This window comes from Clarias gariepinus, chromosome 6 (assembly GCF_024256425.1).
Source record: "Clarias gariepinus isolate MV-2021 ecotype Netherlands chromosome 6, CGAR_prim_01v2, whole genome shotgun sequence".
Taxonomy (NCBI): domain Eukaryota; kingdom Metazoa; phylum Chordata; class Actinopteri; order Siluriformes; family Clariidae; genus Clarias; species Clarias gariepinus.
Window position 1 is genome coordinate 31,539,817 of NC_071105.1, and position 26,310 is coordinate 31,566,126.

At 35.3% G+C, this 26,310-nt stretch overlaps 2 protein-coding genes across 5 annotated transcripts in view; one reads left to right on the top strand and one right to left on the bottom strand.

Annotated features, from left to right (window-relative positions):
- The first annotated feature begins 1,859 nt into the window (after positions 1 to 1,859).
- Positions 1,860 to 22,882, top strand: gca (grancalcin). The gene is made up of 8 exons (XM_053498936.1): positions 1,860 to 2,018; positions 10,888 to 11,031; positions 11,202 to 11,271; positions 13,941 to 13,984; positions 15,911 to 16,058; positions 17,629 to 17,742; positions 18,952 to 19,010; positions 22,526 to 22,882. Exons 1-8 carry the CDS (start codon positions 2,001 to 2,003, stop codon positions 22,550 to 22,552), a joined length of 624 nt encoding a protein of 207 aa, XP_053354911.1. The 5' UTR covers positions 1,860 to 2,000; the 3' UTR covers positions 22,553 to 22,882.
- A 509-nt stretch (positions 22,883 to 23,391) lies between these two features.
- ptprnb (protein tyrosine phosphatase receptor type Nb) overlaps positions 23,392 to 26,310 on the bottom strand; it is a 28,812-nt gene continuing 25,893 nt past the window's right edge. For all 4 annotated transcript variants that reach the window (XM_053497753.1, XM_053497752.1, XM_053497749.1 and 1 more), the window contains 4 exons: positions 25,438 to 25,491; positions 25,229 to 25,293; positions 24,857 to 24,930; positions 23,392 to 24,225 (listed from right to left, as the gene is read on the bottom strand). In XM_053497753.1, coding sequence (XP_053353728.1) covers positions 24,154 to 24,225; positions 24,857 to 24,930; positions 25,229 to 25,293; positions 25,438 to 25,491 — 265 coding nt within the window. In that variant the 3' untranslated portion in view covers positions 23,392 to 24,153. The remainder of the gene's footprint in view (positions 24,226 to 24,856; positions 24,931 to 25,228; positions 25,294 to 25,437; positions 25,492 to 26,310) is intronic.

Consider the following 26,310-nt stretch of genomic DNA (forward strand, 5'->3'; position numbering starts at 1 on the left):
AAAAGAAAGAACGACGAGTTCAATGCGTAAACAAACCTGCTTGACCATGCATAGTATTAGGATTTATTAACATTTTTTTTATTAATAAATTAATATATTAAATTTGTACATTTATTAAATTATTCTATTAACCATAGGCGAAGCTGTCTAGTGTCTATACGCGGTGTAGACAGCATTCGAATGAAGTTTATCATGAATAATTGTTAAATAAAACATAAAATAAAATAAGCCCACAAAAAAAAATATATATATATATATATATATATATTCATCCCACAGTCTTGTAAGTACATTAACTGATCGTCTTTTTTCGTAATATTTGTATATTATTATTATTATTATATTATTATTGGTAGTATTTTTCAAAAGCATGCACATTATGATACCAGCAGACAAGCTAATCCAGCACATGTCACTAAAATGCAGTATTTAAACCTCAAAATGAAATACAAAATGAGTAAATACTCAAATACAAAATACTGAGAAAAAAGGTCCACTTTAAAAAAAAAAAAAAGACCCCCCCCCCCCTTGCACCAGGCTGGCTACGGTCCTGATATATATATATATATATATATTTTTTTTTTATGTATATATTTTGACACTATTCATTATTACTAGGCTCAAAAAGTTCAGCCCAAAACACTGTGCCCTTAAGTGTTGCCTCGTGTTCAACATTCTATGAGGCGCCGTATAGGGCTTAAATTAAACTTCACTCATGCACACACATATATACTACTAACTGCCCAAACAACTACATATGAAATGCGCGCGCGCACACACACATACATACTTTCCGCCATATTTGCCACAGATTCAGTGCTTCAAGTTATCTTTTACTTCCGGTTACACTGAGATGTTTGTATGTGTGTGTGGAAAGTATGTATGTGTGTGTGTGTGTGTTCGCGCGCATTTCATATGTAGTTGTTTGAGCAGTTAGTAGTATATATGTATGTGTGAGTGTTTCATATATGTGTATGCATGAGTGAAGTTTAATTTAAGCCCTATACGGCGCCACATAACATTCAGTGAAGATCTAACCAATCATAGATAAGGCTGGATTCTTGTAACCAATCATAATGCAGGAGGCGTGATTTGTTGGGAAGTGGTTGTTTTTACTAGAGTAAAAAAAAAAAAACACAGACGTTCAGAATATTAACAAACATCTCAGATGTTGAAAATAGAATTCCATTGACGTACTTATTTAAATTACATTGCCATCAGCTTTTGCGTGCGAATCTCAACACTCAACACTTACCGGAGCCGAGTCAAAGAGCCGACTCGTTACAGAACGAATCATCTCTATAATTACGACACACAATGATAAAACAGCTTACATCTGCGAACCGACTCTTAACGTTTACTTAAAAAGAGTCACTTCAATCCAGACGAATCCATTTTAAACGATTCCATGAATCGACAGAATTGTCTCAAGCTTTCACTGAACACCTAAAGGATCCGATTCAGAAGCCTAAACGACAAAACAATCGTGAAAAAGTCTGCCTAATAAAATGATTTAAATAATCATGTGAACTGGCTTTTAATGTACATAAAATCAAAGTTTCTAAACGAGGCACCTAAAGGAGCCGACTCAAAGAACCTAATCATTTGGGTACGACACGACATTATATTACTATTATTAATTAAATTAGTTATTTCAACATTTTTTGATTCTGTAAAGCTGTTTGGTGACAACGAACGAATTTTAAAAGCATATATAATGCTGAATTCAATTGAACTATAACCCGAGACAATGCATGTCTCTTTTGGGAACCGACTCCACAATGCATGACTCTTTAAGGAACCGAATCGTTCGGTGAATCGTCATAGGCAGCGCAGCAGTTGAAAGGTCACACCGCCTGTGAGTGTGTGTGAGCTGATAGCCAATCGTGGAGCAGGAGGCGGGAGTTCTCTCTAAATATCGCCTGGGTAAAATCATAATCCGTCCGTGACAACACTTCTCACACTTTCAGCCAGAATTTCCTCTCTGAGCAGCGCGAGACATGGCGTACCCTTATGGCGTGAGTTTCACATACATGCACTGCTTTACACCTTTATACTGCGCATGTCTGAGTGAAGTTTAACACGGAAATAGGGGTTCTTTTATTAAGATATCGAATATTTACGCGAATCTCTCATATATCACACGTTCTAGTTTGGTGGTAAGAATATCGGATTGCTCAGATTGTTTAGACGGGTGTGAATAAAAAGTGTATACTGTTGAAATGCCCAAGCTGATGAGAGTGGGCAAGTGGGCGAGGGCTGCTTTCCAAACAGGGATGTGTTTATTTAGTGATTTGGCTAGCGGAAATGAAAGTAATCTGGGTATTTCTTTTAAACTGCATGGCTTAGCTGTAGTTTAAAGCAAGTGTCTACAGTTTGGTGTGTCATTTATCCTGACTGTATGTGAAAGAACAAAAACACCACCCTCGTTTTTTTTTTTTTTTTTTTTTTTTTACCAGAAATGCGTCCAAATCGACAAATAAAGCGGAAGTGTTGTGTGTGCACGCGCGCGTCCTTAAACCTAAAACTCACTAAATGATGATGATCCTGATGATCTCTGTGTGATACATTTAGTGTATAGTGTATTTTTTCATGGTTGGTACTGTTATTTTTTTTTTTTACTGTATAATTTCCTGTATAATTTCCCATAAGTGGGGGTGTGCTTCTCTGACGTCACATGAGGACATTATCAGAGCAGTTCCAACAATGCAGACGTTATGACTCGGTTGTTTAGAGTTACGTCAGAGACACCTAGAACACACCTTGTGAACTATATATATATAGTATAGGGTGATTAGGGTGGCACGGTGGAGTAGTGGTTAGCATTTAGGGCCTTGCATCTCCAGGGTTTAGGGTTCGAGTCTGTCTGCGTGGTGTTTGCATGTCCTCCCTGTGCTTGGTGGGTTTCCTCGCACAGATAAGCTTAATTGGCGTTCGCAACTTGCTCGTCGTATGTGTGTTGTAATTGTCACCCTGTCCAGGTGTACCTCCCTTTATGCCCTTAGTCTCCTGGTATAGGCTCCAGGCCACCACGGGCCCTGTACAATGAATGAATAAATAAATGAAATGATGGTATGATATTTTTCAAGGTTTGAAAGCTGATCTAAATGAGTGAATTGTATAAATGAGGATTGTGATAAAGTCAGACTGAAAAAAAAACCCCACTAATGCAGGTTGAGAATGATCTCATTTTTCACATCTGTGAATTCAGCAGAAAAAGTGGAACTTAAACTTATAAATGTTTTTCTTACAACAATTCTAGTCAACTAACTGTAACAGTTCATGTGTGTTTTCCCCAACCTATAGATTTAACAAAGCTAATATGATTGTATGTTGATTGATATAAAGCAACAACCTGTTTCTATGTTTGATCTCTGTGTAATACATTTAGTGTATAGTGTATTTTTTCATGGTTGGTACTGTTATTTTTTTTTTACTGTATAATTTCCCATAAGTGGGGGTGTGCTTCTCTGACGTCACATGAGGACATTATCAGAGCAGTTCCAACAATGCAGACGTTATGACTCAGTTGTTTAGAGTTACGTCAGAGACACCTAGAACACATCTTGTGAACTATATATATATATATATAGTATAGGGTGATTAGGGTATATACAGTATGTTGTTATAGTGTATATATGTTTCTATATATACTGGATTCTATATACTATCTAAATATATAGCATAATTTATGAAAAAAAGAAGTGCTATTTAGTTTTGACATTATGCTGTAAAGTAGTTCTTCGAAATTTAAATTGAAGTTGAAATGTTTTCTTTGGTTTCTCTTTCTTTGATTCTTTGGTAAAAATTACAAGTTAGGACCTGAAGTTAAACGCATATAAATCCTTTTAGCAGGTAGTCGAATGGTGCTGAGGGTAATGTAGGAAGCAGTTACTGAAGTAAAAATAGACTGGCATGTTTTAGAAAGATGTTTAAATATATTTAAACTGACCAAAAGTGAAAAAAAAGTTAATGTTATGGCAGTGTTTCCCAAAGTGTGGAAAAACCAAAATTTTTTTTTAAACTACTATACTATTTGTATAATTTTTCATTTTTAAACCAGAGCATGTTTATATGTCATCATTACTGAGGAAACCTAATTTATAATAATAATAATAATAATAATTGCAAAAGGAAAGCTGTTAATAGAGAATCATCAACTTTTTTATTATCCAGTGTCGAACAGTCAGAACACACTCTTAGCAATTTACTATTTGCACTTAAAAAAAAAAAACATTTGTTGCTTTAAACTTTGTGTATGTGGATTTATTATAACCTTGCACTTAATTGCCATAGGTCCATGAACATAGAGTTGCACTTTCAGTGTCCGGGTTCAATTCCCGTTTCTATGTGCATGTTCTCCATGTGCTTGGTGGGTTTCCTCCGGGTACTCTGGTTTCCTCCCACAGTCCAAAGACATGCAGATTAGGCTAATTGGTGTTCAAAAATTGGTTGTAGAGTGTGTTTGTTTGTATGTTTGTGCCCTGTGATGGATTGGCACCCTGTTCAGGGTGTACCCTGTCTCATGCCATAAGTCTCCTGGGATAACCTCTAGGCTCCATGTGACCCTGTATACAGGATAAAGCAGTATAGACGATGAGTGAGTGAGTCAGTGTATTGATCAGATATGTGATTAAAGGTTGGAGATTTTAAAATTTTCTTATTTCAAATTGGACCATTGCCGCATTAGGTTCCGGAATGGCTGCATTATGGAAAACAACGCAAAAACCATCAGATCATTTGAGTTTTCTGTAATTTCTCTTTTGGGGGTTTGATTTTGCATAAAAGTGAGTATACATTCCCTGTGTTCATTTAGAAATTCACGTCTGCGTTTCTTTGCCCAAATCACTCTGCCATATTTCCCACTTGCATAAGAATAAAGATGCTGTTTTGTGCTGTTGTAGAGAATGTGTACAGGTTGATTCTGCAGGTCTAGACCTGACTGTGAAACTGGAAATTCTTTGGAAAACCTTTCTTTGAGAATAGGTGTGTCCGTGGGATAACAGCAGTGGTCTGAAAAAGTGGCTTCCAGCTATTCTCGAGGTTTCCTTACCCATGCAACTTTTAGTAATTTCACTTTGATTTTAAATGGGGGTGTGGGGGGGGGGACTTTAGGACCCAAGTTACACAGATATCATATTGCTGTGAAACATCATTAATCTTTTTTTTTTTTTTTTTTTGCAAAAAATTGACTGTACAAAGTCTGTTTATGTACAAAGGCACAGAAATTTCATTTTCTCTTGCCCATGTAGTCATTCAGTTGACTTCCTAAAGAACTGCTTGATTGTATTTAAAACAAACCTAAACTGTCCTGTATAGCTACTTTCACAGATATTTGATTATAAGGAATCTCCTAGAATGGCACTGCTTTGTAGAAGACATTTGATGATGATTTAAGTGGTATACCACTTATATTATATGGTAGAATATATTACATTCATGGTAGAAGTGGTGTTTCTGAGATTAGGGTTCATCTAAGCATGAGATGATTGTGTGTGATCAGGCGGGTGAAACAAAAAATGTGTGCTGGTTTGGAGAAATCCAATCATTTGCAATAATTTTTTTTGGCACCTGTTTGCAATCTCCTGTTTTCAGAAGAGCCATCATCTCTGTTTTTCTCTATTTGTCTAACTCACTCACTTATCGTCTATATCTATCGCAGGGCACACACACTCATTTACACACTTTGGGCAATTCGGGAACGCCAATAAGCCTAATTCATTTAGACTGTGGGAGCAAACCGGGGTACCAGGAGGAAATGCACCAAACACGGGGAGAACATGCAAACTCCATGCACACAGAGACGGGAATCGAACCTGGCCGGGAATCGAACCCTGGAGGTGCAAGGCGACAGTGCTGCCCACTACACTACCATGCCGCCTATATCTTTCACAGAAAAATACTTGGCCATGTCCAACTTATTTTTTAGGACAAAAGGACAGCTCTCTTTTGAAGGTGGCCCAGTACACATCATCATCATCATCATCATCCAAGGCAAGGGTCAAATACAGGCAAGGCAAAGATATCAAAGTCTCATCTATAATCATGAAGTTAAACAGACACAAGGGTCAAAGTCACCATCGTTTCTTCAGTGTCTTCAGAAGTGTTATTTAAAAACGTCACTTTATACATTAACAGGATTATATTCTACATTTAAACATACCCTGTGTGAGAATAGGGAGAGTGGGCAGGGCTAAAGCTGTTCTTTCTGAAGAGTTTAAAATACTTGTGCAAATAATTTTCCCAATATCCAGACTATTTACATTTACAGTTGACTTACATGTGACTGGCTGTTCCTGTTTCACTGGGTTGAAAAAGGCTTCCTTTTTGCTGTATGTTTGAGTTATAACTAAATCTCATTCTCAATGTATAAGCTTTGCCATGTCTGGGTGGCATGTCTTTTTTCATTTATACACGCATTTAATTTGGCACATGTTTTAGCCTCGATTTCTCTCCTGATGCAGTTATCCAGGCACCAGGACCCAGTACTGAAAGTGCACTAACTCGTAGAACGCTGGTCTTCCTTGAGTCAGACGGAGATACTCCCACTGTGGATGAATGGCAGCATAATATTGTTTAGGGATAATAATACGGATGATGATGATGATGATGATGATTTCTCCATATCACTCAAACCTAATTTGTGTCTAATAGGGTATACAAACATGTATGGGTTCAGTAGTTTGTTTTTTGATTGACCAGAATTACATCAAAAGAGTCACTCGTCACATCAAATGTGTCATGGTTTATTTTGGGGTTAAAAAAATTAAGAGAAAATTAAACAAAAAGCATTATTTGTCATGCAGATTTCTTTGAACGGTACCTTTTACAGACAATTAACTTTTTATTCAATTTTAGACATTTAGATGCGTCTCCAGTGTACATCTACAAAGAAAAAATGTAAGGGAGGGAAAAACATCCCCTGCTTTTTGTCTTTTTTAAATTATTGTTATTATCGGCTATTTGATTTTCCTTATAACGTGGCCTTGTATAAGATCCCCTCGCCAGCTCTGCTAGTCTCTGGAGGGGTGTGGTTCAGTAATAGCTCATTTACATAGACACTGAAACAGCACATTTGGAGTAGGAGTGGAATAAAGATCGAAAAACATGCATTATCTAAGGTGTATTCAGATTTTTAAAAAGTGAATAAAAGTTATTTTTAGCATTTGTCCTTTCAGCTTACTAGCATAAAACACTTTTTACCTATAGCTTTATGAAAATTAGGGTTGAAGGTGAAAGCGGTAAGGTTTGGCTATTAATACAATATTAACACTTTCTTGACTTTTTTTTTTTTTTAGTTTTATGAGCAGTAACGTGACTAGGCGTGGAATGCGAGCGTTGTTTTCAATAGAGCTTTGACCAGCATGATGTCTTTCAGGAGGCCCAGTTGGACCAGGATGGGACTGTTGATGGTTTACCATTTCATTAAATTCAGCCATAATTCTGTTAGCAACAGAAAGGTTTTTTTCAGGATTGGTAGCTATTTGTCTCAGGGACAGATCAAGCTTGGATTTATAAACAATCTGGTGTCTGTAAAAATTAGAAAGTTCTTTGAAATTTTCACTTCTAGAATTGCTTGAAGGTTGGATGGACGGTTACAATCTGAAAAGAAAGAAACAAATAGTGGGCAAATTTATGGCAACAGTTTTTGGTGTGTTCAGTTAATCATCTGATTTTCTGTTTACTTGCTTTACGTCTTTGTATGTAAAGTATATCATAATTGTACTGAAACTGAATTGTACATCACTTTTGCTCTTATTTAATATCATTTTTACTACTGTTACCATATTCAGGCAAAAGTAGATCGTTCCTTGTTAGGTGGTGTAGCTCAAACACACTATAGACTCCTATTCTAATGAACATATACTTTACTGTATTTCAATGTAAAACCCTTTTTTTTCTTCTTTTTTTTCAATCAGTTCTGGGCGTTTTCTCCTTTAATTACTGTGAAGCTGTTCTTCCTGTTGTCCTTACAGGACCCCTATGTTCCATACTTCTAGTTGACTTCTTTGCACACATTTCCTGTGAGGTCTGTACAGCGGTTATAGCAACAGATGAGCATCCATTACTGCAGTTATTTATTTATTTTTTATCCCTTTGCTAGCATGATATTATTTAATAACTATTAAAAAAAAGGTATGTGGTGTAGTTACAGTGGTTAGTTTCAGGATGATGCCAGTAACAGAATGGGAAGTGGCGCATACAACAGGTTCAAACATGAAGGGATTCAAAACGTAATAATCAGAATGCAGACACTGAACCAGTTCTGACGTTTGTGGCATTTGTAACATTTACCTGTACCCTAAGGTTTTTTTTTTTCTTTTTGGCCCAGAGGTGAATCATGTGTTTAGACACCAGACATCACAAAAATCTTTGCCACTTAATTGTTTATATTCTTATTGTACGAGAGATGTTCAAGTCGAACTGGGACTTGTTCTCTCATGAGCCGAAGAATAGATTTGAGGGCATCCTGTTAGGTGGCGCAAAGGTTTCAGGCTGCAGAGGTCACATGCTAAACAAAATGGCATGCAAACGTGTTGGTGCAAGCATGGAGCAGCATGCTGTGATAAAATTTCCCATGAATGAAGGCGTAAAAACCAATCAATATTTACAGAAAACTTCAAGCAGGGGATTGTATAGAGAAATAATGGTAGTCCCGGTTTGACCTGAACGCTCCTTGTTATGTTTTTTCTGTTGTTCTTTTAAAAAATAATTGTATGGTCACAAGTGGACAAAAACTTTAGAAATGCACCGTTCTTGACATTTACACATATCACCGTTAAGTTTAAGGGTCATGAAACACATCCACAAATCCAACAATTTGGACTAACATGAGAGAAATCGCAATTTCTAGCAGTAATATCTTGCATAACTGGAGATTCCACTTAATCAGGCTAGTCTAATATGCTGCTCATATTCATCACTAAAGGCCAAAACCTGCTCATTCTGCAAATATTGTTGCCTGCAGACTTATTTATTATTATACTAATAATACTGTGGAATGGTCAGATGGGGAAAGACTTCATGAGAGAAGGTGTTGCTCATGGTTTCTCTGTAACATGACGAGCTGCTTTTATTTTTACTTTATTCTTATGGGAGAGAGAGAGAGAGAGAAAATAGGCTGTTAACTATTTATAGTTGCTATAAAGTAAGTGATAACAGGATCTGAAAGTATTGAACATGGAAGTAGGAATTCTAGTCTAGTTAGTAGACTATTATGTGTTAGTTGTCATACTAAGGCAAGGGGTAGCTCAGTGGTTAAGGCATTGGACTACGGTTCGGAAGATCCCAGGTTCAAACCCCACAACCACCAAGTTGCCCCTGTTGGGCCCTTGAGCGCGGCCCTTAACCCTCAACTGCTCAGATGTGTAATGAGATAAAACTGTAAGTCGCTCTGGATAAGAGCGTCTGCCAAATGCTTAAATGTAAATACTGGTGGGTAAAAATAATAAAATTGTTTTATTCAAAGCACACCAGCTTTTACTGTATATTTTTCTATTATTATTATTCATATATATTTAAAGTTAAGGAAATAAAACTAGTTATTAAGGTAAATGAATCAAGAATCTGTAAAGGAACACAATGCAAAGGGTAGGTAGTTTTTTTTCTGACTTGTGTGAAGCTTATTCGTTCTTTTCCAGTATTCTGTTGTGTGTATCATTATTTCCAGGCTTATTTTTGGGCACCGTACACTGTGTTTGTTATTATTCCTTGAAGCAACAGGGTATGTTTGTGTACATACACTGCATCATTTTGGAATTTCTTTCAAGAAGTGAAACTCGTATATTTTAGATTCATTACACAATTTTTCAAGCTTTTTTAAAAATTTAATTTTAATAATTAAGGCTTACAGCTCATGAACTCATGAACACAGAATCCAAGTAGTTTGAAGTCCAGTGTGAAGATGCTGATTTCCTTTTCCAGCAGCACCTGCCCACAGTGCCAAAACTACCACTAACTGGTTTGCTGACCACCTCACTTGACCTGAATTTTGTGGGGTGTTGTCAAAATGAAGATCAGAAACACCTGACCCAAACAAATACAGAGAAGCCAAAGTTTTCTATTAAAGCTTCAGTAACGCCTCAGCAGTGCCATGGGCCGAACGCGTCCGTTCCCTGCTGCAGCGATGCAATAATTTGTGCTAAAGGGTCCGTGCCCAAGTTTCGAGTGCAAACATGAACATACATTTCAGAATATGGACAATTTCGAATTGTAGGTCCTTTGTTTAAAAAAAAAAAAGATATTCTAATATTTTGAGATACTGGATTTTCATAAGTTGTAAGCTATAATCGACAAAATTAAAACAAAAAACAGCTTAAATTAGTGGAGTGTAGAAGACATGATGGTTATTTTATGAGATTTATTGTATATATTCGAGAGAAAAAGAGAGAGAGGTTAATTTGTTCAAAAGGAATTCACAATGACAATTTTCTTTAATCCATTTGTGCACACCCAAGGAAACAGCAGCATAAGTAAGTCTGGATGTCTCTTCTGCCTTTCCATAGCTTTGCTCAAAAGGAAAGGTTCTTTCCTTCTGCTTTTAGTCTTTTCCAATTATCCAAATCAAACATCATTTTCTTTGGAGAGCCTGCATCTTAACCACTATATTTATTTATTTTTTTTATAAAAAAATTTGTGTTAAAAAAAAAAAAAAAAAAAAAAAATTATTAATAAATTTGTCCTTATCTCTAATGACATTTTTATGCTTTTTGGTTAAAACCAGAAAATTATTAACTACTGAAATATCAGTTAAAATCATTTTGTAGAAAGACATTTTTTTTTATCTCTATTCAGGTGGCACAACAATCGTTTCAAGTATACTCCTCTTTAACACTTTCATTTCTTTTTGTTTTTAACCCTGCCTTTCTGCCTCTTGTTATCTCTCAGTATGGTGGTCAGATGCCAGGAGGCCCAATGGGTGGCCCTCCCCCAGGATCTTTCCCAGCCCAGTATGGCAGTTATCCTGGCACCTTTGGGGCACCTCCTGCCCAAGACCCCATGTGGGGTTACTTCACTGCCATAGCCGGCCAGGTGAGAATAGAATCTAATCAATTACACTGCATAGTTTGTGCTGACTGATCATTGCAAAACTAGAATTTAGATTTTGAATGTTTTTACGGATCCTTTACTTTCTGTGTAAGTGAAGATGACAGGAATCCCTGACCTGTGTCTTGAATAATTATGCGATTTTGTGTTGGAAGGATGGTGAGGTGGATGCTGAGGAGCTCCAGAGGTGTTTAACACAGACTGGCATCAGTGGCACATATGCTCGTAAGTTAAGAGGAATTAATTCTAATTCTAAAAAAAAAAATGTTTTTTTTTTTTCAGAGGTGCATTTCCTAAAATGTATTGGAGAGATGGCAAAAAGATGTATTATATGTTATTGTGATATAGTGACAAACTGACAGCTTAAAAAAAAATACATCATGTTACGTTATTTACTTCTGCAAGAGAATTAAATTGAATGCAGTAAAAATGTGTAAAATCTGTGCAATTTATAAATCTGGAACCAAAGATATGTAGAACACAATGCCCCAGTGCCATACTGACTTTTTATAGGTTAATATTCACCTTTAATATGTTGTAACACATCCTTTAAGCTATTAAATGACAGATAGTGTATTAATCCATGTTTGATATTAATAATGATTTTTTTTCACTTATCAGAATATAATTACCTTTAATTGTTAGCCATTTGGTTCGCTATATGGTGATGATGATGAACCAGCAGGGGAGACTGTCGAGTACCTCTCAGTGACAGCCAGCAGTAGTTTGACCGACCAGCTTGTTGGCTGAATATTTAGTTCACTCCTTGGTGCAAAATAAATGCCACACATTTTATAGGTTTATATACATATATTTAGCTAAAAAATGTATACACACGCTAGGAAAAGAAAGGTAGTATGATCTATATTACATAAATCTAATATTATTGATATTATATGATCATATAATAATAATAATAATAATAATAATAACAATTTATAACATATAGCAATAAATTTAGTATTCAAATATTTATACAAGTTTTTCTTTTCCTGAAGGTTGTATAAATTATTTTTGTCTGACTCTGTACGTGTCAGAGCTACATATAAATGAAAAGCCTAAACAAAAGTAGAAAGTCTCTTAAAGATGCGTTGATGATTAAGGTGAAAAACCCTAGACTGAAATATTACCCAGAAGTAAAATAATGGCTATATTTGATGGTGTACAGTAGTTAATTTATGCTGTAGCACTGCTGAGTTCAACAGTTACACAACAGTTAACAGGAAGTTGGTGCAGCTTGCATAAAACAAATGTAGGTTTGTACAAGACTGGAATTGCAGTTGAAATGAAAAGTCTACATAACCTTGTTGAAATGTCCAGTGTATTTTAAGTAAAAAAAAAAAGAGAGACAAATAATTTAGAGAGAAATGCAGCGATAAATCAATTCAAAACCTGTACAATTCAACTGAAATACAAATTAAACAGTTTTAGAGAAAAAAAATACTGTAGAGGAACTGGTTGCATAAATAAATCTTTATCACACACACAGCATGCGCACACACACGCGCGCACACACACATGAACATCTTAAAAGAAAACACCCAGATTGACAAGACAGCAGGCTGAGTGAGTATTGGAGGGAGTTTATTCTGAGTGTTGCTGGGTCTAAGTGCCTGGGAGCCAAGATTCCCCTGAGCAGATGCTAATAACTAGTCTGCCTATGCTGCTTTTCAGCATATTGAAAATGATGAGAGATGTAACCTGTTTGTTTTATGCACGTATAGACTTTAAAAAATTAAGTGACATAGAAGTAATTTTTTTTTAACGCTTGCTTTCTGACATATATTTTATGTTAAAATAAATGTTAAATGCATGTTCTTTTTTTTGTGAGGATTTCAGTTGAATTTATTCATAGACTTATTATTAATTTTTTCATGAAAATATCATCATAGGTTTTTGTGGGCTCATGAAGAGGTTTTTTATATATATTTATAAAAAAAATTTTTTTTAAATATTAATTCTGTCACTAAGCGTGTCCCACATGGCTGCTGCATTTATTAATTTTTGACATTATTATCATCTTTTTTTTATGTCCGGTGTGGGGGATGGTTTGGTTTGCATAAATATCCAAATTGTGAAATGGACACAAGTCAATATACAACTCCATAGCATAGTCAGTTGTTTATGTGGAGTCGCTAATTTACCTATTTGTTTACTTTCAAAAATTTATTATAATAATAATTATTATTTTTTAATGACTTGCTAAATAAATACATGCAAACATCCTCTACATTACTACATATGAATACTTAGTGGTGCATTTAATAGTTACACATTTCAGAAATCACAATATTTGTCAAAATAACCATAATATGATGTATTGGTCAGAATTAGCCTTAAACCTGATCATTTAGACCACACCTCTTTTAATCAGTCTTACTAGCCAGTGGTTTTCTTATAGACACAGCTGTTTTTTACTAATCGTATGAGTTCTCATCACACCATGTTTGTGGAAATGCTCTTTCACCATTAAACATAGCTGTGATTTCTAATGTCGTCTTCTTTTGTTTTTGAACGATGCAACTTCAACTAAACAAGTGTTTAGTGTTTAAGTGATCTCTGATCACGATCATTCATGTTTTGTTTTTTTTCCCCTTGACATTTCTTCTTGATGGTTCAGCACCGTTTTTACAGATTATAACGTATTGCAGAGTTCCAGAGTCATTTCAGCAAGCTTTGACAGTTGTTTTCTTTGCTTAATGCCAGCCCTTTCTAATGGTTATTTAATTAATTAATTAATTTTTTTGGCCAGACAGTGTAGTTTGTTAAATTAAACAAAACGGAATCACTTGCAAAACAAAGGCTGATGAGTAACTTTCTTTGTTAGGAAATGCACCCCAGAAAATTAGGGTGATATTTAAATTATTTAATAAACATATTTCATTTCTTTGCAGCCTTCAGTTTGGAGACATGCAGGATTATGATTGCCATGCTGGATGTATCCTTTAAACATGGAAAATGTGGGATTGGATTTTATACTTAATTGCTTTTACCGGATGATGATGATCATCATCCCTATTATTAATAATAATAGTACTAATAATTATTTTTTTGTACTTATCAGTGTAACAGCAATTTTATGTATACCAGTACAGCATTATGCAACTAACAACCCTACACAGTGAAACTGGTGTCAACAAACCAAAATGGACTTTTTTCCAATAACCTGCAGTATTTGGAAAGGGTCGTGTTCTGGCTTAAGGAAGGAACTTAAATAAGGACTCTTTACAATCATGGTGAGGAGGAAAACATCTGAAATGACATGTTGGTATATACAGTACTGTAGGTTACAATAGCATGAGACCACATCAGGAGCCCATCCTGTCCAGATGTAAGAAATTTACACAAATCCTGTACTTGAGAAAAAGTAGAGATTCCCTATGGCGAACATTACTCAAGTCTAAGTGGAAGTGCTCAAGTGTACTTGAGTAAAAGTACAGAAGTATAAAAAAATCTCTGCCTCCCCCTTCCCCCTCCCTCACGTTTATGAATGTGCTGTTTTTGTTGCGGTCTGCAACTCGCTGAGCTTTTGATTTTAAACACCTGTTCTTAGGTGTGTGTCAAAGGAAATGAAAGTCATGCAATTATGAAGAATAGTTAGCAGGAGGCGGAATTCCTGCTTTAAAAATACTACACACTAATGTGTTTGCATGAGACCACGCAATGCCATGCAGAAATATAGTTAAGTTGGAGTACAAATACGGTATGTGCCAAAATATACAGTACTGAAACTTGCGAATCTGGGACGCACATACACCTCCAAACACGCTTGGTCCCAGTAGGAAAAATAAAATTGTGTTGTGCAATTGTTGTTGGAAATCGGTCCCTCGACAGCGGAAACAGTATTCATAGTTGAGTATTGTTTAAAAAGGTAGCAGAACGCATTCCTTTTCATACCTGTCTCATTCCTCCGATCTTGCACCACGTGATGCCTACTTGTGGGGGGATGTGAAACGGGAGTATGTTCAACTGTGAAGATCCGCCAAGAACTGTGACTGCGTTAAATGAGCAGATCGTCTACTTTTGCAGGAGTCTAGCACCCTTTGTTCCGGGACTCCGGGTTGAGAATCTGCGTGAATGATATGAACACTGTCTACAGCGATGCATTGCAGAGAAACATCTGGAACACTAATATTACACATTACGTGTTAAATCAACATGCTTCAGGCGAAATAAACTCTCAGATGACAACAAGGTGATATTGTTTGTCTATTCATTTCAGTACTGTATATTTTGGGGTGTACTGTAAAAAGTGTCCTCTAAAAAAAGTACTCAAGTGAAGTATAGGAACATGAAATATGTACTGTACATAAGTACAGTAACGAAGTACTCGGTTACCCCCCACCTCTGCTCCTGTCACTCAAGAACAGGAATCTGAGGCTACAGTGTGTGCAAATTCACCAAGACAGGGCATCTGAAGATAGTTCTATCATGTTTTAAATATACCATAGTACTCTACAGCACTAAATAATGTTAAAAGGTGTATAATCTGCGAGTTTGTTTTCTGTATGATGTTTTTCCTACTTTGGTTATCTGACTCCAAAAAAAATCCAAACTCCCACTGTTGACATGTACAAATGGCAAATGAAGTCTTGAATCCTGTTGTAAACTTTAAAAGGCTTTCCTGCTCACCATGTTTGTAAAGAATGCTCACTTGCTTTACACTTGCCTTCCTGTCAGCTCATACCAATCTGGCCATTCCTCTTCCTCTTGTTACTTTCATCAACAAGGCGTTTACACCCATAGAGCTACTGCTTTTTTTTTTTTTTTTTTTTAATCATTTATTGCCTTTTTACTTCTTGAGAATTTGAGCTGTTAATGTTCAGTCAGCAGCAGGTTGATTTCCTTAACATCACTTGTGAAGAGAGATTATTCAGGTAAGATGGGCTTCAATGAGTTTAAGGAGCTGTTTTCTGTGCTAAATGGCTGGAAGCAGAACTTCATTATGGTGGACCGAGACAACAGTGGCAGTGTGGAGCCTCACGAGTTGTCTCAGAGCATTACAAATATGGGTAGGTTGATAAACGTGACTAAGGGTTTAAATATAAGAAGTATTTATCCTGATTTCATCTCTCCCTGTGAATGTACAACAGTGTTGGGCAGTAAACCTACGGTAGCCAGTCAGTAGCAGGTTTCTTAGTTACCATTCTTTTTCGTGTGTGTGTGTGTGTGTGTGTGTGTGTGCAAGCTACCGTTCAAAAGTTTTAGAACACTTGCAAATTTCTTTTTTTTTTTCTTCTTTTTTTTTTGTGATTTATTTTCTACATTCTACAACAATACTGGGGATTTCAAAACTTTAAAATAACACATATGGATTTAGGTAATTACGTAACAACAAGAAAAACTACAGTTAGTTGTTATTTTAAGACACAGAGGTCAGCCTTTCTGTAATAGTTCTTGCAAAAACAGTGTTGTCAAGTGCATTTGCAAAATCCGTCAAGCACCATAATGAAACTGGCTCACATGAAGGCCATCCCAGGAGGGCGAGACCAAAACCTACCTCTGACGCAGACGAGAAGTTCATTTAGAGTTATCAGCCTGAAAAATTACCAATTAACAGCACCTCAGATTAGAGGCGAAGTCTTTACAGAGCATAAGTAGCAGACACATCTCACCATTAACTGTTCAAAGGAGATTAATGCATTTTTTGGACGCCTTCAGCATTCCTTTACATTGTAGAAAGAAATTAAAATCAGAAACCATCATGGAGTAAGAAAGTGTTCTAAAACTTTTGAACGATAGTGTATATATTATTATATCATATATTATTATTATTATTAGTAGTATTTTTTTTTTTTAAAGAATGGTTAGTATTAGTAGTACCAAAGTTAATCCATTCTTGCTGCCATGCTTGGTAACATTCTTGGGACCCATGGTGCTATGTCTTCACTAAATCTTGTACAATGCCAAAAAAATTATAAAAAATAAATTATGCAAACAAGTTTTAATGTAAAGACGTAGCCGGCATTCAGTTCAGTTACTCTTATGCCAAAAGATCTTTGGATGACTGCGCACCAGTGCACACAGCAAGGTTCATAAAACTGGCCTGCACAGAGTCCTGACCTCAACCAGATAGAACACCTTTGGCATGAATTAGAGCGGAGACTGTAAGCCAGACCTTCTCGTCCAACATCAGTGTCTGAATTTACAAATGCATTTCCATAAGAATGGTCAAAAATTTCTTGTGGAAAGCCTTCCCAGAAGAAATAAAGCTGTTACAGCTGCAAAAGGTCATCATATTAAACCCTATGGATTACAAATTGGATGTTACTCAAGTTCATATGCATGTGAAGGCAGGCGAGTGAATCCTTTTGAAAAATAGTGTATTTGTTGTATAAGAGTTCATAATGAATAATGAAACAACCTAGCATGCATGGATAAAAAAAAGTCAAGGATTAACAGAATAGGTGAACACAATCAGATAACAAACTAGTCAAGGACAGGAGCTTAAAACAGAAACCAATGGGAGTTTTCCTCAACAGGAAATCCTGAGCACTTGCAATTAAAGTGCAATTAAAGTCAGGTTGCAAGAGTAGCACTGAAATAATGTTTGTGTGATGTGTTGTTTGTTTTTTTTTGCAGGGTACAGAGTGAGCCCTCAGGCTTTAGGGTGCATCATTAAACGCTTTAGTCGAGGAGGCAGGATCTATTTTGATGACTATGTGGCTTGCTGTGTGAAACTCAGGGCTCTAACAGGTAGGTGGGAAAGTTGTATTGTAAGATAACTAGCAAATCTCTTGAAATAATAATAATAATCATAATAATCATAATAATAATAAAAATCTGTTCCTAGTGCTGTTTCTTGACTTTAGTGAAGACAATGTTGAATAAACATTCAGCAGATTTTCCTGCTTTTCATTCAGCTTTACAGAAGTGGTGCATTTACATACTATTCTGTGATTACAGCAACATGGAGTGTAAGCAAGTGCAGCTTAATGGTGCATTATACAGTTACATTTTATTATTCTAAACTTCTTGAGCCCAGCGTTGTTTACAAAGCTCCTCTCCTAGGATTTAGTTATTAACCAATATACAAATTTGTACAATTTACAAAAATGCCAAAGCTTAAAACCTTATTTTTTATTAAAAAAAAAATAATCATTTAACATTATTTTTTAATTGACTATTGCAACTTTAAGGTAAACCTTGCCATGAGATATCACACCTAGCCAATGCTCTACTAAGCCAAAGGGCCTTGAGAAATTCTTCGATAAAATCCAATTTCTTCTCCAAAGCCATGCCGTCCATAACCAGTGGAGATTTTTGTTTTAGTGATTCCAACGGCTCTCTAGCGCACATTTCATTCAAGACTATATTAGGAACCAAAGTCAGTACAAATGGGAATTTATAAATCAGCATTGTTCTGTTAAGGTATGGAGCAGCCACAGGTCAAGTGGTAAAATAATGAATACAAAGAAGACACATGCATGTCTAAGAGTAATACACCTCCATAATACCAATAATCCCATTTAAAACTCGTCACACCAATTGTTCTGTATTTTTTCAGTGATGTTTGCTTTTTTCTATATATTCCATGTCCCATATATCCCATATACCTCATGGTCACCTCCAGCTTGTTTTTAAGAAAATGAATTCAAAATTCAAAATTTTTTTTCTGAAGGTACTTTTTAAAAATGTGTCAGCTATTACATGTGCTTATATACATTAAACTAAATAGAGTTCTATTGTCATGGAAATGTTAAGCCTTTCTCTTCTTTGAGAGTGCTACTATGCATCGAATTTACCAGAATGAGCTAACATCACGTTGCTGACTATTAGTAAATTATACTATTGGTAAAGTGCAGGATTTCAATAATATATTGTAACTCTGGTATTTACCAGAGATCGCGTTATAAGCTGGAAGTGCAACCTGTTTTCACACAGTTTGTGTTTTTTTGTCTGCAGAGAATTTCCGGATGAGGGATGTTATGCAACAAGGAGCTGTGAACTTTCGTTATGATGATGTAAGTCACTCATACTGTTGCGTTATTGCAAGACAGATAATTTAATCTGTTTGAAATGTAAAAGAAAACAGTTTTTTTCTTTCCTTTTACGCTAAATAATGAAAAAGCCATTTAAAAACTATTTTTCAAAAATAGTGTTGATGACTTTACTGTAAGGACGAAGCACTAACTGTAGTCTCAACTTTAAATTAAATATATGAATATATGTCACATTATAATGTAATATATATTTATATCTCACTTCTGTTTTAGTAACAATTTTTTAGGGGGAATTTTTCCGTCTCATTGTGCATATAATCTTTATATAAACAGATTGTTTTTTGGAAAATGTGTTTAACACAGAAAAAGTGTACTTTTGTACAACACTGCAAACGTCTGGAGCTACCCTTATTTCTTCATGTTAAATGATGTAGCTTACATTAAGGAAATGGGAACAAATGTTTTACTGTGACAGCCTGCAAAGTGCCTAAAGATACAATTTGAAAATGTATTGTTTATGTAACAACCTTAGCATCAGCCTCGTTTCCCCTCTTGTCTGTTTCAATCACTTAGCATTCAGCATCACCAGTATACTAATCACCGGCCTGATCATCTGTCATTATCTGCACCTGTTTCTCACTGGTTCATGCCTTAAGATAGATATTCTTTATGCTTGAATGATTCATAGGTCACTGTGTGGCTTAACAAACAAAAGCATTCCTCTGAAACTGGTCAGGTACAGGGACTGGACTGAAAATAAGAATATACAATATTTATTAGTCTCAAAACTTGCACACATTGCACATTGACTTTATGGGGAACACTGATAAATCCCCATGAAAACGAAAAACAAGGAAACAGACGAACAGCATAATCCAAATTGCAAGGTAAAACTGTAACATTGTAAGGTTATTTGTAAGGAGATCATTTAATATGTACAGGAAGGTTTTCCCTCCTGATTACACAACAAGCTGATCTTCTTAGCCTGTGAGTAAAAGAGGAGGAGAATGAGACGGGAAACCTTCACATGGAAAAGCAGGCATAATTCATAAGGTTCTTACCAAACCAAACTAATGCACTAAAAATACACTGGAACCTTTGATTACCAGCATTATTCGTTCCGGAAGCAGCCTTGTATTTCAAAACACTTGTAAACCAAATCGAATTTTTCAATAAGAAATAATAAAAACTCATTATTCCTTCCACAGCTCCCAAAAAACAAATACATAAAATTAATTAACACAAAATATAAAGTAGAAATAAAACAAATCAACCTGAACTTTACCTTTACAGTAAAAAAAAATTCAGACTGATAAATGTTTGTTTGTGCACGCAGGCGCTGTGTGTGTGTGTGTGTGTGTGTGTGTGTGTGTGTGTGTGTGTGTGTGTGTGTGTGTGCATGTGTGTGTGTGTGAGACGCTAAAGTAAGGAGCTTCCCCTCTTTCCGTCTTCCACAGTTACTCTTCCTCCACTCTTTTCACACTCGCGCGCACACAACGGAAACACTGTTTTATCAGAAAAATAACCCAAAAATCTCTGTAATGACACTCGATTGAGCGACAAACTAACGAAAAGTAAAAAATAAAACAATTTAATCTGCACTTTACCTTTAAAAGGAATCGCGACAGTGCAGTGTTTCTGTGTAGAGCAGAGAGAAAGCGTGTGTGTGTCTGTCTGTCTGTAAAGGCGAATGTAGGAGTGGTCTGTGTGTGTGTGTGTGTGGCACAGTGTCCAGTGTACACACAAAAAGCAGGCTGATACAGAGAAAGAGAAAATGGATCTTTAACCTCTCTAATGAGAATTGTTTTTGCTTTACATGCGTGCTGTAGACACACACGCATACAGACACAAAATTAAATGTGTTTTACGCACACACACGTGGTCAGTGTAAACAGTACACGTGTGCACGGATGTTGATTATACCAGTAAAAGACGCGCACTAAGACTTAGCAGGGGAGATGATTACCCACAACTCTGCAGCACAAGAAAGAAAAAAAAACGTTGGCTCAGTTGTGATCAAGTGACGCTTGGCATCAAAACAAGAGGGGCATGTGTAATACATGATACTCGGTCCTTGTAAACAAAGACTTTTTCGTTTTCCAAGTCAAAATTTATTAAAAATCTTTGGTTGTCTTGCGGAACACTCGCGAACGGCGTTACTCGCAATCCGAGGTATAACTGTTATTGGCAACTACAAATGCTTATATTGACCAGAGATAATTATAATGCTTACATAAAATGTACTCCACTACAAGTAGTACCACTTAATTGTTTTTACTCATTTCGAAGTAGTTGGTACATATTCTAAAATGTTTAATTGCTAAAGTAGAAGTACTCAACAAATAAACTATTTTTTTGGATATCTATCCAACGGAGTTACTTGTGAACAGGATTTTAAACATAAAGGAATGAAAGTATACTTTTTTGGCCAGAATGAAAGGCGCTACAAGAGAGAAAATGTTTTAGGCCAACACATTTAAAATTTTAACATAAGTTGTATAAATTATTTGACTGGTTGGTTTGGAAAATGGGAGTTAGGTTTTTAGACAAAAGACATAACAGCTAGAATGATGAATAACTTGCAGCATTGGTGACTTTTTTAGGTTAAAAATAACTTGTTGAGTAACTGTGTTTAAAAAAAAAAAAAAAAAAAAAGGGTCATCGAGTAACTTTTAAATTTTTTTAGTTTAAGCTTCTAATAACCAGTGCTGTTTAAAAAAAAAGGCAAATAAAAAAAAAACTGGGAACAACTGTTTTGCTGCAAATATATACTGTATATGATGACAATAAATAATGACTTATTATATAATGTCTTGTAACGGTAACTTTCAAAATATACATTACTGTGAAAAGTATTGAACCACCCCTCATTTTCTTCTTGTACAAGACTTTCTGATATTCTTAATTTAGTATTGAGGGATAGATCTGCAGGCTTCCTGAAGGTCTCTTTTGTCTCGTTTCCAGTCCAGTCCCTGTACCTAAGCAGTTTTAGGGGACTATGTTTGTATGTTAAACCTTACAATGACCTATGAACATTAACTTAAGGCATAAACCAGTGGGAAACAGGTGCAGATGATGACTAAACACCAGGCCTTTGATTAATATACTGGTGATGCTGAATGCTGAGTGATTGGAACAGAAGAAAATAGAAAAAGAGCATTTAAATTTAATGTGAAGAAATGAGGGGGTACATGAGACATTTGCATGGGACTGTATATTACAAGTTGTTGATATATCACTGAGAGATGAAAGGAATAAAACTCTCCATTACACACATTGGAAAATAGTAAAATTTGTTGTGGTAGCAGCATATTTCTATCACTGCAATTTCTTCCCCCTAACTATGCTTTTTATGTTTTGTTCCTTACTCATTTTATAGAAAATAGTCGAGCAATAGTAATGACATCATTTACATTTTCCCCTTCAGGAAATCTCTTATTAACACCATTAACACCAATGCATCATATTCCCTACAAGTTCCATGTAAAAGATCTCACAAAATCATTCATGCATTACATTGTGTTTTTCTCTTGCAGTTCCTTCTGTGCACCATGTCTATCTGAAGAAGATTGGACAGACAGTTTAATTTCTGGAGGAATAGAAGTATAATAATGTATATACAGCCTATAATATATGTAGATTGGGCTAGTATAAAATATCTATAAATATTTACTAAAATGTGCCAGTTTTTTATGCATTAGGAGATTCAGTGAAAAGCATTTTATGATGTAAAGCCAATAACTGGTAGCTTCTTTATATAGAAAGACAGATCACATCAACATGCTTTTTTTATTATTATTTTGTGCCAACATAATATTCATATAACTTGTAAACCATTTTTGTCACCAAAAATCACTACTATGTAGATTTTGTTAATAAATTTCCATTTTAAACTGGTATAATGTATTCATAATGATGTCCTTTATCTGTTGAACTACTGTAGCATGAGCAAAGATGTAATGAAGATCGCATGCTTTTCTTGGTTGATTCATAATCATCAATATTGAGGGCTAGAAGCAGTAATTAGAATGAATAATCTTGCTTATCATCTTACATTTGGAGCAGTTCATTTGAAGCTACAAACCCTGAAACAGCACATTTTATAAAATGAGCTAGGAAGCACAATCTGAGTTGTTTTTTAGTTGTTTTTAGAGTGATGCAAACCTATTTAAAGAGGAAAATATGATCTTTAAATTAGTGTATGTATATATATATATATATATATATATAGCTTGAGCAAAGATGTATAGAAAATATGTGCATATATATATATATATATATATATATATATATATATATATATATATATATATATATAATTTCATTCTGCGCATATTTTCTATACATTGTGACAAGTGGAATACAGTAAAAACCACATGTACACGTGATGCTGCTGCATCACTACACAGAACTGTTTTATTAATCACCACAAAATACAAAATTAATTTATATATATAATTACTCTGATACATATTTTTTTTAATCTTTTTTTTATGCTGAAATGCAAGAAGAAAAGAACAATTACAATCAAGAAGGTCAGAATGTACGGGAATGGGGTATAGAGAAGACAGAGGAACAAAGTGAGGTCATTCAGTCACAATGAGTAGGAACCATTTTCCATCAAACACCTTTCACCCACCCAGTTGGGTCGTACCGGATCGTGACCTGAGGTCCCTAAACCAACCCACCCTCATGTTCACTAATGCAACTGCAGGCAAGAGAATCCTGGAAAAAACACACAACAGCACTGCTGAGGTAAAATTGGAGACAAACCATCACTATGGATACAAGAGTAATTGGAGGCAGAGCAAATACGAGGAACGTAGGATTACGCAACTCGTTCCATTTTTTATACCGAGACAATCAATAAGGAGTAATCCTGAAAGTACAGGTTTGATTTCCTGAAATAAAGTGTCTCAGTGTGGTTGAGATTCTTTATGTTTGAAAAACTGCAGATAATTTTAGGAAAGAAGTCAGGCTGGGTGCTGGTTGTACAGGTGTGTGTGTGTTTGTGTGTGCACACTCGTACATGCTGGAGTGTTTTGGATGCAGAATCGGACACATGAGGACTAGGTAGTAGTTGCTCATGCATGAATGTATTTTGTATAGACCGTGTGTGTCTGTCTTTGTCTGTCTGTGTGGTTTTCAGCAATATGTTTAGTTCTCACTGGGGAAGAGCTTTAAGAATGGCATTGACTTCTTCAGCCACAGCGGTCAGAGCGAACTCAAACTGGTCCTGAGGAGAGACAAGAACACACGCATCAGCCAAACAGCAAAGCTTGCATCATTCAGTATTTCTTTCAGTAACTAACCTTATCTTAAAATACCCGAGTTACTATTGCATCTATGGTGGACGAGTGTTTTTGTGCCTTAAAATATAAGAGCCAATCATGTCCTAATATGCAAATACAGACTATGAAGTGCAGAGTAAAATAGGAGGGTGTAGATTTGTAGATTCCAGTTTCATTATAACATCTTTTCCCATTGTCTATCAGTACAGTATGTTTAACAATATTTTGTCCATGAATATAAATTGTACAGTACAACATAGCACAGGAAAACACATTTTGGTCATGATGGGAACGCACCACTTTCCACCCTGAGAAAGAACTTGGAAATATGAAAATACTCTATTTGTTAAAAACCCAAGAAATGGAAAAATACTAGAATAAGCAATTTATCAAAACAAGGTTGCTTGCTCATTGACTTGCTACACTTGTCATTTAAATTGTACAAAATTTTAGGGTACTCGTATTAATTCCTAAGTAGGAATATTTTGAAAACTTACTATTAACAATATATTTTCTGATGTGCTCATACTTGTCACCAGTACATTATCAAAACTGCTTGTTTTGTGGTTGTGTTACCTTTGTGCGCACCATTCCTGGTCTCTGGTCACGAATATGCTCCAGGGTTGCAGCGATATCTATTTCCTTCACCCCTAAGCCACAAAAACAACACACATTTCAGACATGGCATTTCCCAGAATACTAATAGACCTGAAAAGGTTATCCATTATAAGAAAAAAGAGAAGGAAGATATTGGATGACAGACCAAGCAAGACCACAGGGTAATTCTTAATTTTAATTAAGAAGGGTATCAAATACATGTATTGCCACCGTGTCATTACTAAGACACTTATTTTATGTATAAGAAGAAATAAAAAAAATGTAATGCTGAATGAAAATTATAGATAAAACTGCATGTACGAATAGTAATATAAGTATCCGAGAATCCACCTTTTGCCATGCGGTTCAGAACCATGTCAATCAAGATATATGTTCCAGTCCGACCTGTCCCATCACTACAGAAAAAAACAGGAGTAAAGTCATAATGGAATTCCAGACTAAACCAGCTGAATTTGTATCAGAAAAAAGAAAAAAAAAATATATATATATATATAAATGCAAGGTATATATACATTTTTAAATGGTTTTGAACGCTGTACCTGCAATGGACAATAATGGGGCAGGAGCGTCCTCTGTAGCATTTATTTACCTTCCTGTGAGAAAGAGGCAGAAGGACACAAAATAGAGGAGAAAAATGCCGACCATTTAGGAACCATTAAACATGCAATGTTTACATCCGTGTCACAGATAAAAAATGACATTATAATTCAGTAAAGATCCAAAAAGCTAAGCCAAGACCTACGATCAAACAGCAGGGACATTCATAACTACACTACGAGAAAAGGTGACCAGACTGACCTTGAAGTACCCCTAGGCATGTCATTTTAAACTATAAAAAAACAACTGATGAATAAAATATTGCTTGTTTTTTTTCTTAAAGAGCAAAAAAATATTTAAATAGATTTGAAACAGCATTAAGTCTTACAATAATATATATTAATGCAACAATTTATCAGTATGTAAAATGTTTTTGTGGTTTGACAATGAGGACAGAGACAAGAAGAATTTTTGACAGCCTTATTATTATTATTGTTGTTGTTATTATTATTGTTATTATTGTTGCTATTATTCTTCTTCTTATTATTATTATTAATAACAGTAGTACTCTATTTATTCATTTGGGCTTCAGCACTTTGTTTTACATAACATTTGTTGGGAATATGCTGAAATTGTTTAAATTAAACAGTTCATCTTTTTTATTTAAGATGTTTATTCATAACCAATTATTATAGTTATTATATACATTTATACTTAACTGCATAACTCTTGGTAAACTTGTTAACTTAGCTCTATTTAAATCAACATACTTTAAACAACTCATATATTTAAAAGTCAATCCTATTACTAAATAACAAAAATATAATTAGTATTGGCTACATGTTCTAAACTAACTGAATTAGTACACATTCCAT

What these genes read in the sequence shown, in the direction of transcription:
- gca (XM_053498936.1), top strand. An exon ending in TTATGATTGCCATGCTGGAT is followed by an intron (nt 13,985 to 15,910) that starts GTATCCTTTAAA and finishes TCACTTGTGAAG; the next exon opens with AGAGATTATTCAGGTAAGAT. An exon ending in TGAACTTTCGTTATGATGAT is followed by an intron (nt 19,011 to 22,525) that starts GTAAGTCACTCA and finishes TTTCTCTTGCAG; the next exon opens with TTCCTTCTGTGCACCATGTC.